Here is a 16,429-nt window from a genome sequence, read left to right on the forward strand (position 1 = left end):
AAATGCATCCTGCAGTATGCTACACACTATGGAATCTCAGTGCTAGTGATAAGAGAAAATTCTATAACAGTAACATATACACAAATTGCATACAGACAGACAGCCACTATACCTCTGATTTGAGCCAGAAGTTCTGCCTTGGCCCTCATTGCTGTCTCACTGTTGGGGTCATAGCAGAGAGCATCCACCTCATCATAGAGAATGACTGCTGGAGCATGCATCCGGGCACTGTCAAACAGGTAGCGTACCACCTTTGGGGCCTCCAGGGGTGGCTGTGCTGCCAGGTATGCTGTTGAAATTCCAACGAGAACAGCATCCTTAGCCTCCTTGGCCAATGCACGGGCCAAACAGGTCTTCCCAGACCCTGATGGCCCAAACAGCAAAACGCCTTTACAAGTGCCATGAGTTCCTTCATACACCTCAGGGAATGCCTCACTCATAAAGAGATTCTTGAGGGCCTCCTTGGCTGTATCTAACCCCACCATAGACTGCCAGCCAAACGTAGGCTTCTCCAAAACAATTGGCAATGCAGCCCCTACTGGAACGTGCTGCTGTGGGTGCACCTTTGGCTGAGCCTCGTGGATGTCGTTGTCTAAGTCAGATAGATTTGCGGTTACATTATGGGCATCAGAGTGGTTGTCAGTGTCAGAGTCCCTCATGGACTCTGTGGCACTGGCCAAGTCTGTGATGGATGCACAGCTGGCATTCTCCAAGACGGGTGTGGATTCACTACCAGTAGGACTTAGGCGGCCAAGCTTTCCAACCAAAACTGGTGAAGGAGTCTTCTTCCTGACACTTTCTGTGTCTGACTTGCCATCGCCAGCCTCTTCTGAGCCTGGCACAGAGTCTGCACCCACACTGGCCTTGTCATCCTCAGGGTCATCCTTGGGGTTGGCAGGTTTTGTTGTCTCTTCGCCACTTTCTTTCGTTGCCGGTCTTTCTTCCTCCACTTTCTCTGGTGTGTCTTTGTTAGTGGATGGTGCTGCAGGCTTAGTTGGTTCGCCCTTGTTGGTGTCTGGTTTGGGCTCCGGAGGAGCAGCAGGCTTTGCACCCTCTTTGCGGGGCGAAGAGATATGAGTTTTATCCAGGGCTACTGCTGCCGTGTCCACTGAGTCAGTGGAATGGTCAGCAGGCAACGTCTTGGTGGATGTGTTGAGGGAATTATCAGCCAAGGTCACACTGGAGGCATCAGAGTTGTCAAGTTTTGCTGGCTTGTTTGTGGCAGAGAGGAGGCCGCTGACGACTGGCGCCAGGATACCTGCACCAGCAGCCACTCCTGCAAGGCCCATGGACACACCTGCTAGAGGATCAACACTTCGTACACTGCCGCCACTCATGCTGGGTGCCATGGCAGTGTGGTGCAGGGAGGGGTTTGCACCAGCTATGCTGGGGGGCAGCTGGCTGTGGGATGATGCTGCATTCAGTAAGTCTGCTGGACTGAAGTTCTGTGTAAAGCCTATGGGTGGGCGGGAACCATGGGCAACATGAGGGGCAGGAAGGGCAGGGAGGTCTTGATGTGCCATACGGGGACCAGGGGCAGAGGGCCCATGACTGGATCCTAACAGCCCTGAGGCCATCATGCCACCTACAGCACCCACAGCAGCCACACCTGCCACGGCAGCAGCTGCTGTACCAAGGCCACTCCTCTCATCGAGCTCCTCGTCATCACCTTCCTCATCCTCATCCTCATCCTCGTCCTCAGAAAGAATGTCGTCATCATTGTACTCAGTGACAGAAGCTCCATTCCCAGCACTTGCAAACCCATCCATGAGGGCATTCATCCCCCCAGCAAAGGCCCCTGCCAGTGTGCCAGCCATTTCGGTGTTCATACCTGCTGGCAGAAAGGATGGCATATTGGAGAGGAAGCTGCCGGCACCACCATCCATGGCCGAACCCATCCCCCCCATACCACCCCCAATGGCACCTCCCATGTCCTGGACACCCCCTTGGAGTGCACTGGGGTTCATGTTGAGGAGACCCTGTAGGATGCTCATGGTCTGCATGGTGGGCAGTGCCACACCGCCCATGTCACCTCCACCCTCACCAGCGCCTCCGCCGCTGCTGTATGGGTTGGCCATGGTGTGGATGCTGTGTTCATGACCACCACCATACTCGTAGTCGTCATCATCCTCGTCATCGTCGTCGTCATCGTAATCGTCATCGTCGTCGTCGTCCACTTCGTCGTAGTTGCCTTGTGGGAGCGACTGCTGCATGCTGGCCAGCAGCGCCTCAAACATCTCCAGGTCCATGTTGGGCGGGTCCTGCAACACAAACAAACGGCTTACCGGGTAGCTCATCCCAGGTTTTGTGTGTGTGTGCGTGTGTGTGTGTGTGTGTGTGTGTGTGTGTGTGTGTGTGTGTGTGTGTGTGTGTGAGAGAGAGAGAGAGAGAGAGAGAGAAAGAGAGACAGAGAGACTCAGAACTAGAAATCCAAGTACCTTTTGAGAGCTGTGAAAGGACTTGAACAACGTAAAGAGCAACATGACAGAAATGCGTAAAGGTTTAAATATATGCGCATTATTAAGCAGAATTGAGCGAAAGACGGGTATAAGAGATGGAAGTAGAGGTCAAGATGGAAGGAATATTCAGTTAGACTTTAGAGAAAGAGGGAAGGAAAGGATGGGGTTAGTTTGGTGACTGGGCGGGCAGCGGCGGAGGAAAGAGAGGGGACTGGAGGAAAGGGAGGGTACCGGAGCAGGAGGGGGGCAGGTGCAGGTCACTGGCCCTACCCGATGCTGCCTCTGTCATGCCAGTCCTCCCTCCCCTTCACTGCTCCTCCTTACCTCTTCCCTGCCCGCCTTCTTGCTTTACTATCCTTACCTTTCAGCAAGTAGATCTTGTAATCATAGTCTGTTCTGTAACAAGCAGCCTCGAGAGAACCATAAGGTCTGCTGCTATTTGCTTTCCTCTGTATTCCTTCATCCTCTCTTTCCCTTCCTTCCCTTTTCTTTAGTCAGTCAACTACTAACTCCTTCCCCACCATTCCCCTCCCACCTCTAGCTTCTTCTGTAGTCCCTTCCTATTTGCGCCTCTTCCTCAGCCCCTCCCAACACCGTAACTCCCTCCCGTGCACCCCACCTCCTCTCACACCTCTCCCCAATGCTCCATCTATCTCCCTCCACACCCATCCACCCGTGGGTTCCCGTACCCTTCACACGCTCACTCCCTATCTCCCTTCCCTTGTTTTTCATCACATCGCCGTCAGTCGCTCTCCTTCAACGCCATCCTCCCTTCCCTTAAGTCTAAACCCCTTTCCTCTTACTTCCTAAAATCTCTTCCCTTGAATATCCTATCCCTTTAACCTCCTTCCCCATTCCTCATAAGAGCAGAGTCCCTCCCCCGAACCCACCGTCCTTCCACCCCTTCTCCATCTTTTTATAACTCCTCCCTCTCCAGGACCTCCTACTGCACTCCACTTCCCTCAACCCCTTAAATACCTCCCCCTAATAATCGCTCCCCCCCTTTGCAGGTCCCTTTCCCCCTACTCCCCACCCCAAAGCTGGACACTGACTGGGACGGCAGGAATTTCAGAGCCCCGACAACAGTTACCTGACGCGACACCCCTCCCCCCCCACCACCTCAAAACCCTCCCCGACCCCTCCGACCTTACTTCTCCACATCACCCCCCCCCCCCCGGCCCTTAACTGCTACACTGATTTTTTTTTTTAACTCCTTCAGTATAGTTCTATTATTATTATTTTATTCCTGCGACAACTATGCTTTGTTTTGCGGAGAGATTCCAAACGCAACATCGAAGGAAAAAAAAAAAACACGAAGGCAGAACAAAAGGGGGAACCATAAAAGTAAAAATCAGATCCCCTCACTGCAGAACATAAACGTCCTCGTTATCAGTCATCTTTACTGACTTTTCTGATCCATCCATAAGTAGTTAAAAAAAAAGGGGGGGGGGCTAGTAAGTCTACCTACCTATGAATCTAATTTGCCAGTTTCTTCCTATATACAGTATCATTTGTACTGAAAAACTTGTAATATGAGGACATCCCTGACATGAGGATTCCTTGTGAATATACATCAACACACTACGCACGCGACATACAAACATACCGAAGCAGTTTAATATACACTCAGTCGATAATCAAAACTTTTTCTTTCCCTTTCACTGCTTCTATCACTCTCCTCTTCCTTCACATATAGATCCCCGCCTCCCAGTCCTTTACCAACCCTCCTTCTCTCACTACTCATCCCTCCCTACAATGCCCATTCACTCGCTCGTCTTCCTTCACACTTTTACCAATTAAAAAAGTCATTCTCCCTCTCTTCTTTCAGTGCCCTTCTTCCCCCCCACTGTCCTGTTCTTCTTGAAACACCTTTTGCTCCCACTATCACGGTTCCCTTCTCTCCCTACCGCCTCTCCCTACAATCTCTTACCCTTCGTCCACAACACTTCTCTCCTTTCCCACAACCATTGATATTTTCTTCCCCCCGCTCCAGTAACTTTCTGTCAACCCCTACTACACTCCCATTCCTTCCACTTTCTACAACCGCCTTCCTTCCCTCCACTACGCTTCTCTCTCCCTACTATCCCTAGCTCCACTAAGATCCCCCCCGCCCTTCCTCTTTCAACAGCATTCATTTGTGTCAGCGTGGTTTGAGGTCAGGCCGTTAGTAGTAGCAGCAGCGGCAGCCCATGATTTCGCGGCAGATGCAAATTGAAGTAACATAAGGCCGTCAGCTGGCTAGATCATCATCAGGGAGACGAGGCTAGAGTAGACGCATCGCTCGTTCATTGCACCCGCGAAAAAAAAAAAAAAAAAACAGGCCGTCGTAGTTCACTAGTTATAATTTTACTTCAGTGCATCCCGCCACACACACACACACACACACACACACACACACACACACACACACACACACACACAAATCTTCCAAATCATCGTCGACATCATTATCATCGTTATAGCATCACATCATCATAGTTCAAACTTTCGTTAGACTACATTCAAAGATTTTACTTTTCAGTGTGAAGACTGTATAATTCCATTCTTGCCACCGTCGATGAACTCGACTGGTTGACCTTAGTTGGATGGGTTAACAGCACTGCTAATATGAATCAAAGAAAGAGACAAGGAAACTAAAAATAGCTATCACAAAATAACAGTACCGGTAGATCATCATCATCATCATCATCATCATCCCATCACTCGTCCAACTTCTTTAATCTCGTTGTGAACCTGGGTAAAGGATTAAGCTCCAAATAATGCAAAAAACGAAAATGAAAAACAAGCAAAGCACAGCGACAGATGAGGCAAAGATAAACAGCGAGTCAGACAAGAATGCAGATACACAAAACAGAAAAAACAGAACCCAGGCAAAACATAGGCGCAAGAGATAACCAAAGCCTGTAACAAGAGATTAACAAGGCTGGACGAGGAGATAAAAAGCGGGCAGAAGCGTAAAATCGGACAAACTATTAGCAGCTACAGCAGAGTAACTTACACTAAAGTCAAGAATAGATAAAATTTAGAGCACAGTAAAATCGGATAAAATGCAAAACGAGGAAACGATAATATAAATAAATTAACTGTGTCAGAAAGACCTTGTTTAGAGAAGAGTAGGATGAGGGGGTGGACGTGGAAGGGAGGGAAAAAGGATGGACAAGAGAGGAAGGAAAGGGAATGGTAGAGTCCCAACTTGTTCGTAATGAGGGAAAGAATAAGTTTAACAGGCGGGGGAAATCCTTAATGAGAAATAGAGAAGAATAAACTAAGGCGAACACTGAAGGATGAAAGTAGTTGCAGAAATTATTTTAAAAAGACACGCAGGGGGGACGGCAGGAGAGGGGAGGTATTGATAGTGTTACAAGGACAGAGTTTAGAAAAAAGTTTTAGAGAAAGAACAAGGAGAAAGCAGAAAGAAATGTTTCGATGATAAAGAAGAAAGAAAAGAAGGAAGTTTTAGGGAAACATAAAAGGTAGGAAGGAACTGAATTCTAGCTAAAAGTTGTGGGTGAACAGGAACGATGGTACAATGAGGGTAATACCACTTCCCCAACAACCCCATAATTATCCCCTCACACCCAAACCCAGGATCAATACTCCCCCCCCCTCCCTCGCTCTTCCCCGGATACTCAGTTAATTACCTAACCCTTAGTGACGACCGCCTCCTACACGCAAACACAACACACAACAAAAAAAAAATGACTCCAGAGCGCGCGCGCGCACACACACGCGCGCACACACACACACACACACACACACACACACACACACACACACACACACACACACACACACACACACACACACCAGCAACCTCCCACACGCAAACCTAACGAAAATATAATAATAATAATAACCAGCAGTCCTACACCCAAACGCCACCAGTCAAAAAAAAAAAAAAAAAAAATGCAATTCGGTTACACAAGCTATTGAAAAAAAAAAAATCGCCTTGTACACGCAACCACAAAGGAATGAACAACAAATAGTTTAATGCCGGCTACGCAAGCAGTTATTACCGAAGTTATATTAATATCTTCGGCCCGAGGAAATATCTTTGTAGTTATTTACTCTTGTTAACATCAGATAATTTTATGAAGCTTAAGAGACCCCTTGTAACGCTGGATCAAGGAACAATCTCCCCTATCTCTTCACAACCTCTTTTCAGCTGAGAAAAATGTCTGACTGTTAGGCAAAGTAAAGACAAAAAGTATACAGTACATTCTGGGTACGTTTTTCCTTTTTTCTTTACCCAGAAAAAATTCGATACGCAAATACTAACAATCTTCAAAAATAAATCACTTAGGGTACATTTTTTTTTTTCTCTTAAGCAAACTAATAGAGCAAATGTTTCATCACATATCCTTCCGAAACAATCATACGTCTACGCAGCAAGCAAAACGGACACTGACATGGTTTTTTCATTTAAATAATAAAAACACTCGGAAGTATGACTATTATGCCGACACACAATTGGCGAGTTAAAGTAGTAATGTTCATACAATTACTACGAAGACTAGAACAAGTATACAGGTACGGAAATGTAATAAACGCTTCTATGATAAGATGTCAGCGTTTTTGCTTGCATAATTTATGCTAAACTGCTAAATACAAGCCCTCTTTTTCCACGGGTATCGATAAAATGAGGGCCAATGTTCTTTCTAGCTCATTCAAACAGCTAGTAATCCAGGTCCATACATATAGCATTAACTTCTGTAATTACATAACAGCTAACCATATTCTTCCTCCTATACACCAGAAAATAATTGAAGTCCCATACACACCTAACTCCTTCAATAAAATAATAGCTGTTGTTTTGTCTCCTCTCCACCAAACAACCACAGCTCTGACGTACACATTTGCATATTACTGGCCCACCTCCTAGCCAACCAACCACAACAGCGTATACGCACCTCCAAACTGGTTATCGCTATGCCCTCACCTCCAGGAACTGAATATCCTTAACGCCTTAAATGCGACGTCTGTTTTCCTTCAGCTCTTCGACCAGTGTATCATTTTATTTAGCTTTAAGGGAACTTCAGAAACGCCTAATAAAACCAGTACAGCAGGATTATTCTTGTTATTCTCATCAGATCATTCTAAACATCCATGGGCAGACCTCTTAGTAAAGCAGTTAAAGGTAAATTTTTATTGTGGATGCTACCGCCGACGATTATGTTTCTCAGCTGAATAAAATGAAGTGGGAGAAAATTGAAGAAATGTAAGACAGGAAACGCAAACAATGCATGCAAATGGAAGTCAAAGGAGAGACCCAAAGAAATACAATAAAAAAAAATAATGGAGAACGTTGAACAATTATAATGCAATATCGGACTGGTTTTCTACGTGGTACCAATCACAAGTTTTATTTTTCCTACTTTTTTCTTTTAGTCTTTCCGATTACTCTCTCTCTCTCTCTCTCTCTCTCTCAATACGCACAGTCAGTCAGGACACCACGATAAAGATCACTGGGGCCAGGTTAGACTCGCCCCCACCCCACCCCTTCCTAACTTCCTCCCCCGACCACACCACTACCCCCACCTCCACCCCACCCGTCTGGCCCCACGTCCTGCCCCACCGCACACCACCTGCTGTCCACCACCTTGCTTTGCCCACATATCAAGGCTACAGAGATGGGGGTGACTACTGATGATGATGATGCTTACTGCTGTTAGTCTAGCGTCACTCGAGGGGGTCATATCGTTTGTCTCTGTTTTATTCTTGGAGCTGTCGAAAGATTTTATAACGATTAGGCCTTCCAGTACGCCATTTTTTTTTTTTTTTTTTTTTTTTTTGATGATGACAGCGTAAGAGCTTGGGGATCACATTGGTTATCGTTCAAAAACAATCTTCACATACCTTTATCTATTTTTTTCCCCTCTGCACCGCCAGACAATTTAGTAGCTAGGTCTGGAGTTACAATTATCCTCGATTAAGTTGAGAAAGTTAGTATGGAATAAACACAAGTCATGGGGGGAGATACTAGCATTTATCTGTGACTACCAGGAAAAATAAAAAAAATACGAATCATCTCTATTCCTCCCCTACCAGTACGAGTTTTAGTCAGTCCAGGATAGAGCGAGTTTGGAACGAGTTTATACAAGGAGATATCGAATTTTATCTACTGCCTATATATATATATATATATATATATATATATATATATATATATATATATATATTGTGTGTGTGTGTGCGTGTGTGTGTCCGACTCTGGGCAAAGGCTTCAGGGCCTATATCTCGGGGGCAGTAGCCTATCCCAAGGCCCAGTAGACCTCCACATGTCACCACTTCGGCGCTAACACCCACTGTCCATATTGAATACATGCCAGGGCTAGGGCTGTCTCATACAGGACATGGGCATAAAAAAAAAAAACCTACACATGGATATAAAAAAAAAAAAGAGGAAAAAATCTACTAGCCACGCTTCCTACCCTCATAAGAATGAGATAAGGGATGTATTCTCGTGGTCTTAGGAAGATACCTATTTTACCTTCATATGCTCTGGTTGGTATTCATCTCTTTAATGTCGACTTAGGTGAGAAGTAATATACAGGAGACCATCAGCGCATCACAGGCCAGTGCAGGAAATATATTGGTTACGTGCTGGAGAGCCTCTAGCCAATATAAATGCGGCGTAAAGTCTGTACGATATACCACTAGAGAAAATGCAAATAGTTTTACACACACACACACACACACACACACACACACACACACACACACACACACACACACACACACACGCAACCTTTTTTTTTTTTTCTTTCTCATACCACACTGAGTAGGCTAAGATTAAAAAAAAAAAAAAATAAGATTAATTTTCAATCTTCATACTCGTATTAGGTTGAAATGGCGTAGAGCAAGACTTATACTTTTAGTATGACACTTTATTCCTGTTATATCCAAGTTGGGCATTCAAATTAACTTTTCAGTACGATTATTATATGAAATCCATTCATATTTTATAGTCAGTCTCACTGGTGACACCAATCGGCGTAAAAAGGACGCCACTGCTATGAAGTCACTGACATAATGTATTTTAATTATCGAGTTCGTTCATGCCTGACAACTGCCCAAACTGACGGCAAAATTAATTTAGATTGAACAAAATTATCGGATTATTTTACGCCTGGAAAGTCCCTAAACCAACAGCAGAATAAATTTAGATAAACAAAATTACCGACTTAGTTTACGCCTGGAAACCCCACAACCCAATCGGAACAAACAAACGAGCGCAGTAGGAGAGGGGTCCGGTTATACTGGTTCCTGGCTCAAGGATACCTGACGTCGAGCTTATATCAGGTGGCTGAAGGTTCCCAGTACTGTGGCGTACTGATGTAGTCATGCTTCTACCGCACAATTTTACTCGGGGTTGCATAAGCTCGAAGTTCTCGGTACCGTGACGTATTCACCGCATTTAGTCTTGCTAATACCAAACGATATTATTCAGTTTAGGAGAGGCCCAGTGTAGTGAAGAGGTTAGTGAACAGATGACTTGTTAAGCCCACTGAGTTTGTGACATCTAAGTTAAACTGTCTGGATATATACCGGGAATGTACTAAAGAAGGCGTCATCGTACTAAAGGTTAAAATCCTTGGCATTAGCTGTTGGAGTAGACGGAAGTACCGAGTGCAGTAATGCAGAAATGCTAGTTCAGAAATGTTATTGTTTCAACTAACGTTTTGGGGTTGGACCGCATAATTTATGGCAAGGTCCTTGATTTATGGTATGTTAAGGCAGTGGCCATCGATGATGAGGTTGACTGACAGCTTAGTAAGTCTGCAGGGTAATCAGCTGCACAGAGAAAACACTAGCAGAGAAACTTTTAATAGACATCCGATAAGAATCAAGTATAGACAGAACTGTGTAGCTCTAAAAGTGTGTGACGTCGTGAAAACGATTTTTAAGTTGAAAATTACACCTGAAATGTATTCTGCAAATTAACTATTGAATTTCTGGATCCATCAAATCTTCACGAAAGACACAGCATTTAAGTTTTACTTGCGATAAAGGCAGTCTGTAACTGTCCTCTAAATTCCCTACCGTAATAAGCTCCATAACTTTGTGGTATAAACATGTGATACCTGTAAAGAAGTCCCTCATCATCCACTTGTTTAATACACTTCACACACCCTCGGACCAAAGGAGATCATGATGAGGCTGAAGAATATAAACCACTAGGGTTCAGGGGGGAAAAAAAAAAATCATTCCGTGGCAGAGCAAAATAAAAAGTTAATAAGAGGGCTGAGACTGCGGGAATTCCAGGTATTGTGTGGGGCACTAGTGAGACACCACACACCCCACCTCTCGCACGGACCACACCACGGAGCATGACGTCACTCCTACATATCTTCCCCACACGGGAGAAGGAAAAAATACTGGAACCGATATGCATCATTTCTTCCTAGAGTTCTACCTCAGTCTTCTTTCCTATTTATTTGTTTGCTTACTCTAGTTTGCACCTGTTTTTAGATATGGGAGCATTTCCAGGACGGCCCGGTTGGTCAGTCACATTAAGTACTTTCGCACTGCAAGCTACAAGAGTATACTTAACAACTATGATTTAGCACTAAGGAAGATGCGAGTGGAACTATTATGCAAAGGATCTCACGTGTTCTCGTGTTCTGGGAGAGACTCGATTTGTTCATTTTATCGTGTTCCGAGAGATCGGAGTTAACAGTCAGAAATATGCGTATTATACGTGTAACTTCCATTTGTTAAAGAATGACAGGTCTAGGAGAGGGAGAATATGGTTTGGTATTTTTACATGGATGCGTATCGTATACCGTGTGTGTGTGTGTGTGTGTGTGTGTGTGTGTGTGTGTGTGTGTGTGTGTGTGTGTGTGTGTGTGTGTGTGCGCGCGCGCAGTTCGTTCGTATCATGCTTTTATTGGCGTAAACGAGTGTACCTTACATCCTGTTCACTCTCCTTTCCCCACCAACATCCATCTTCAACCCCATCATCACCCATCTCCCACGCTATCACCAAAATCACCACCATATTATTCAATCATTCCCTACGTTCCGCACATTTCTTCCCTCCCTCTCCCCACCTTATTTCCTTTCCATCCGTTCATGTTCAGTTCCATGTTCACCGTTTCTTTCCAGCATCCTTTTTTTTTTTTTTCCCACTATTCCCTATTTTCTTTACCCTCTTTCATTACCTTATTTATTTCTCTTCCCTATCGCAGTTGCTCTTTCAGCCTGTTTCATCACCTCATCGTATTTTACCGCTCCCTAAATGTCCATTTATTATCAACCAAGTTTCCGACACAATTCGTACTCTATCATACTTCACAAACCTCCATGTGCCTAGATTTTGCAGTGTTGTATTCAGACTGGTCCATGAAAAATTTGTCCTACATACTGAAACTGTGCTTACTGTCAGATCCAAGGCAGGTCGAAACTGTTCCCGTATATCCTCACAAACAGTTTCAAATGTGGGTATATTTTTTTACTTAGGCTAACTGGTCCATATTCCTTCCTACACAGTCTTCGTCATAATGTACATTCTGTTCAACACATTCTCCTTCACATTCCTTCCTACACATTCTCCTGCATACCCACCAACATTACTGCATTCTTCAATATACACATTCCTACACATTCTCCAGCATACCTAACAACACTCATGCATTAATCTACATACACATACCCTCCTACCATCTACCATCTGGCCACTCTCCCTAAGTACACAGCCTGACACACCACATGCTAATTTCACATCCCTCATCATTACACATTCACTCCTCGTCCCGTCTCCTCACCTTTGCTCTCGTAAACAGGCACACCACCTTCACATACGCACGTACACCACGGTAACACATTATCACAGTACATTTATTTATCGTTCGTAACCACACACACACACACACACACACACACACACACACACACACACACACTGCACATTCTGTGTGTGTGTGTGTGTGTGTGTGTGTGTGTGTGTGTGTGACGCAAGTGTGACTCAGGTATGACCACGCAACAGTCGACCCCCTTCCTCCTCCTCCAATTTTCCTCCTTCTCCCTCTTCCTCCTCCTTCAATTCTCCTACTCCTCCCTCTTCCTCCTCCTCTTCCATTACTTCCTACTCCTTCACCTCCCTTCTTCCTCACTTCCTCTTCCTCCTCCTCTCAGTTGGCTTCTGTTTCTCGTCTTTCCCCTCACCGTTTTCCATCTCCTGTCACATTCTCTCTCCATCTTTTTCTCCCTCCTTCCCTCGCTTTTTTCTCCCACCACCACCTCTTCTCTCCAGGCTCTTCCTCCACCCCTTCTATCAAGCATACCCCCTCCCCCCTTGCTGCCTCATCCTCCTCCACTCCTACTTCTCCTCCCCTCCCCTCCCCATACTACGCTCTCTCCTGACTTGAGTTCCCTGAGATGAAGCAAAACCAACTCGCTGTGAGTCACACGCTCAATTGCGGTTTGTGTGTGTGTGTGTGTGTGTGTGTGTGTGTGTGTGTGTGTGTGTGTGTGTGTGATTCACCCCTTTACTTCTTGCAATTTCCAGACAACAATATTAAGCATAAGAAACAAACTTTCGAACTAGTGGGGTTAGATGTAGCCAGGACACACCTCAACGATTACTAAAGCTTCCACCCAGACTGAATAAAAAGCATCTGGCGTCAGCAAAAAAAAAAAAAAAAAAGGCGCCATCGTACGGAAAGGATTAAATCTGTGTATATATGTGAGAGCTTGACACTGGAGCGATCACATAACCAAACTTCAGTGTAGGAAAAAATTACAATACTAAATCCTCTCTCATGAAACCCCCCTCCCTCAATTCCGTTTTCAATCGACCCTCATTAAATTTCTTCCTCTCACTCCCACCTTCAGGTACGCACACTGTTGATATACGCAATTAAATGTTACAGTGGATCTAACGGGGGGATGCGTATGGGGGTCACGTCTTAGGTACGGTACGCATGAGAGAGAGAGAGAGAGAGAGAGAGAGAGAGAGAGAGAGAGAGAGAGAGTCTATTTATGAATCAGTTTAATGATCAATCCAACTTACATGTTAAATACCAATGACTCACATTAACACACAGTAGCCTAAGTCAGCGGACAGGTACCAATAAAATCCATCTAAGGAATCAATAGCAACATAAAAACAATTCATATACGGTAACGAACAAAGTAAACTGTCCGCAATTCTTAAGTACAGAATACGGAACCTAAACCAGCACAGGAAATACTATAAGACTGACTAGTGTATACAGTACCCTTAACCCACATCATCTTACACCCACACAAGCAGTCACAGCAGTACTCATCTCTTACACCTACACCCAAACGCACACCAATCCCAACGCCACACACTCACCAGTTTCTCCCTTGTCTCACGCCTACACCCCAACCACACCTACACTACACCTCGCAGCTTCATCCCTGACATTTACACCTTCCCGCAACAACACCCACTCCGTACCCTACCCCCACACACACTACACGATCCCACACAAACTGCACTTTTCTTTACACACATACACGGAAACACACCCTAGTAGCTGCTAATATACTTCACAACAAAACGCCACTATATCCATCTTACACAAACACACACACACACATCCATCCATCTACCCAGCCCTACCCTTGATTCGTACCCAACACTTACCTACCCTACTCCTCCACCCACCCACCACCACAAGGTTACCCTATTCCACCCTACCCTACTCCCCCGTCTGAACCCTACACTCTACCCTAGCTTACCTACCTCCCTGTCTGCCTGCCGCTAACCCTACACCCTCATCGGACCCCTATACCCACAGCTCAGCCCTATACTCCTCACCCTTGCCGATCATGTGATATCCCTCACACCCTCACTTAGCTACTTCCACCCACACCAACATTCTGTCCCTCACATCCACATTCATCATCCTCACTCACACCAGATTTACCATCCACGCACACCATACTCCCTAACCTCACACAAACCCACACCACTTCATACGTGTACTCCTAACTTTCACATGCTTATCCACCCCACGTCATACAAGTAACACACCAGCATACCTTTCATTCACACATCACACACACCCTTCATCCTACCAAACACCCATATCTTCAACCACACAAACACCGTCAGACCTTTCTTCCCCACCTCTACACTTTCACCTACACCGCAACTCTCCACACCCACACACACCACACTTCTCACCACACGCCCCACCTTCACCCAAAACCCCTGCATATTTCACTCTCACTACCTTCACCTATCACTCTCATCATCATCCCTACACCCTACAGATATCTCAGTAGTCTGAGAAGACGTTGTGCATCACCCTATCACCCCTCTCTCACTCTCAACACCTACAACCACACCCACACTACACACATCACCCTTAACCTTTAACTACAGTACTACACATCCTTATCCACACACCACACCCACAACCTTTCACCCTAAACCCACACCTAATAGGTTACACGCACACCCCTCACCCAGCACTCCTAGACCCAACACTGCATACCCCAAATACAAAGTTTTCACCCTAACCCACAATCCACAACTTACATCTACAACATACACCATTTCACCTTTCACCTTCTGTCAGACATTTACACTTCTTCACCATTAGTTAACATTCCAATCTCCACCTTAACTTACCCCCGTACCCACACCCCTCACCATCATCTTACATCTCTCACGCACACCCTGACACCATACCCATACCCACAACTACCCCGCCTCAATCTGACCTAAATCCACACACATCAACACATCCTCACCCTAACCAACATCCACACCCCTCACCCTCCGCCTACACCTTTCTCCTTACATCCTAACCCTTCCCCCTGATCCCTAAAGCTAAGAATCTGCCCCCTATAAAAATAATCCCAGCAATTATAAGGGCGGCCATAGCGGGGAGAACAAGAGAACTTTCTTCACAAGGGCTCTCGAAAAGTGAAAGGCGATCCAAACACCATCTGCATCGGTGAGAGAGAGAGAGAGAGAGAGAAGCTTGCGCGTCTCCACACCCTCCCTCCCCCTCCTCCACCCACCTACCTCCCATCCCACCCCTCACCCTACCATTCCTCCCTACCTCCCTCCCATCTCTCCGTCTGGGAATTTAAAACACCATTACCATCCCCAGACTCAATCCCACTGGCAAGAAAACCCGCCAAAATCAACACAGAGCGGGAGTGACAAGATGGCGTCGAGGCAGTTACTTCCCATCTCAACCCAGCAGAGGGAGATTAAAAGGTCATCTCTGCCTAAGCGACGTCAAAAGGGGAGGCAGGAAGGCAGGCAGGCGGGCGGGACGAGGCTAGGAGGCAGGTGGAGAGGAAGGGGAGGCGGGGAGAAGGGTGGGGGGAGAGGAACAGAGGAAGAAGGAGAGGGAGGGGGAGAGAGGCGGGAGGGCGGCCATGCGGTGTCCGGTTTCCTGGGACCAGCGCTGGCTTGGGTTTCGCGCGACACTCATTTGTTATTTTCATTCATGACCTTACTAGCACACACGAGGCTTGTGAGAGAGGGGACATGTGGGTGAGCGGGGTGTTACGGGCTACAAGCTTATGAGAGAGAAAGAGAGAGAGAGCCCAGACTTATAGTAAAGGGCCTATGTGGGTGTGAGGTAGAGTTGCACGGATCACATAGTTGTTTGTGACAAATGAGAGAATCCGGCCATGTTAGTAACCTGCCACCCCCAAGCCATACTCTGCAATAAATACTAGCTAATCCCAGACGATTTTATTCAACTTAATGATTCACTGGGACCGGGATTAGCTACGTGATAGGCTTACTGTCTACTTAGCTACTTACAGATGGCCCCACATTTTTCTTTTCAACTAATGTATATTTTACTCGCTTCAGAAAATCCATATCAGATTGTCGTGTAGCGTTATTTTTTGCCCTGTTACTTGTTTTTCATATATACAAGGATACTTTGTGTTGTTAGCCTAATTTCTCTCTCTCTCTCTCTCTCTCTCTCTCTCTCTCTCTCTCTCTCTCTCTCTCTCTCTCTCTT

At 45.8% G+C, this 16,429-nt stretch overlaps 1 protein-coding gene across 2 annotated transcripts in view; it reads right to left on the reverse strand.

Moving 5' to 3' along the window:
• The window catches only part of LOC145417414 (uncharacterized), a 65,402-nt gene that overhangs the window by 3,028 nt on the left and 45,945 nt on the right, over positions 1–16,429 (reverse strand). For both annotated transcript variants that reach the window (XM_080286099.1, XM_080286105.1), the window contains exon 2: positions 113–2,261. In XM_080286099.1, the coding sequence (XP_080142225.1) occupies positions 113–2,261 (2,149 nt within the window). The remainder of the gene's footprint in view (positions 1–112; positions 2,262–16,429) is intronic.

Source organism: Coenobita brevimanus, chromosome 14 (assembly GCF_032717465.1).
Source record: "Coenobita brevimanus isolate Jiangsu-jjx chromosome 14, ASM3271746v2, whole genome shotgun sequence".
NCBI classification, from domain to species: domain Eukaryota; kingdom Metazoa; phylum Arthropoda; class Malacostraca; order Decapoda; family Coenobitidae; genus Coenobita; species Coenobita brevimanus.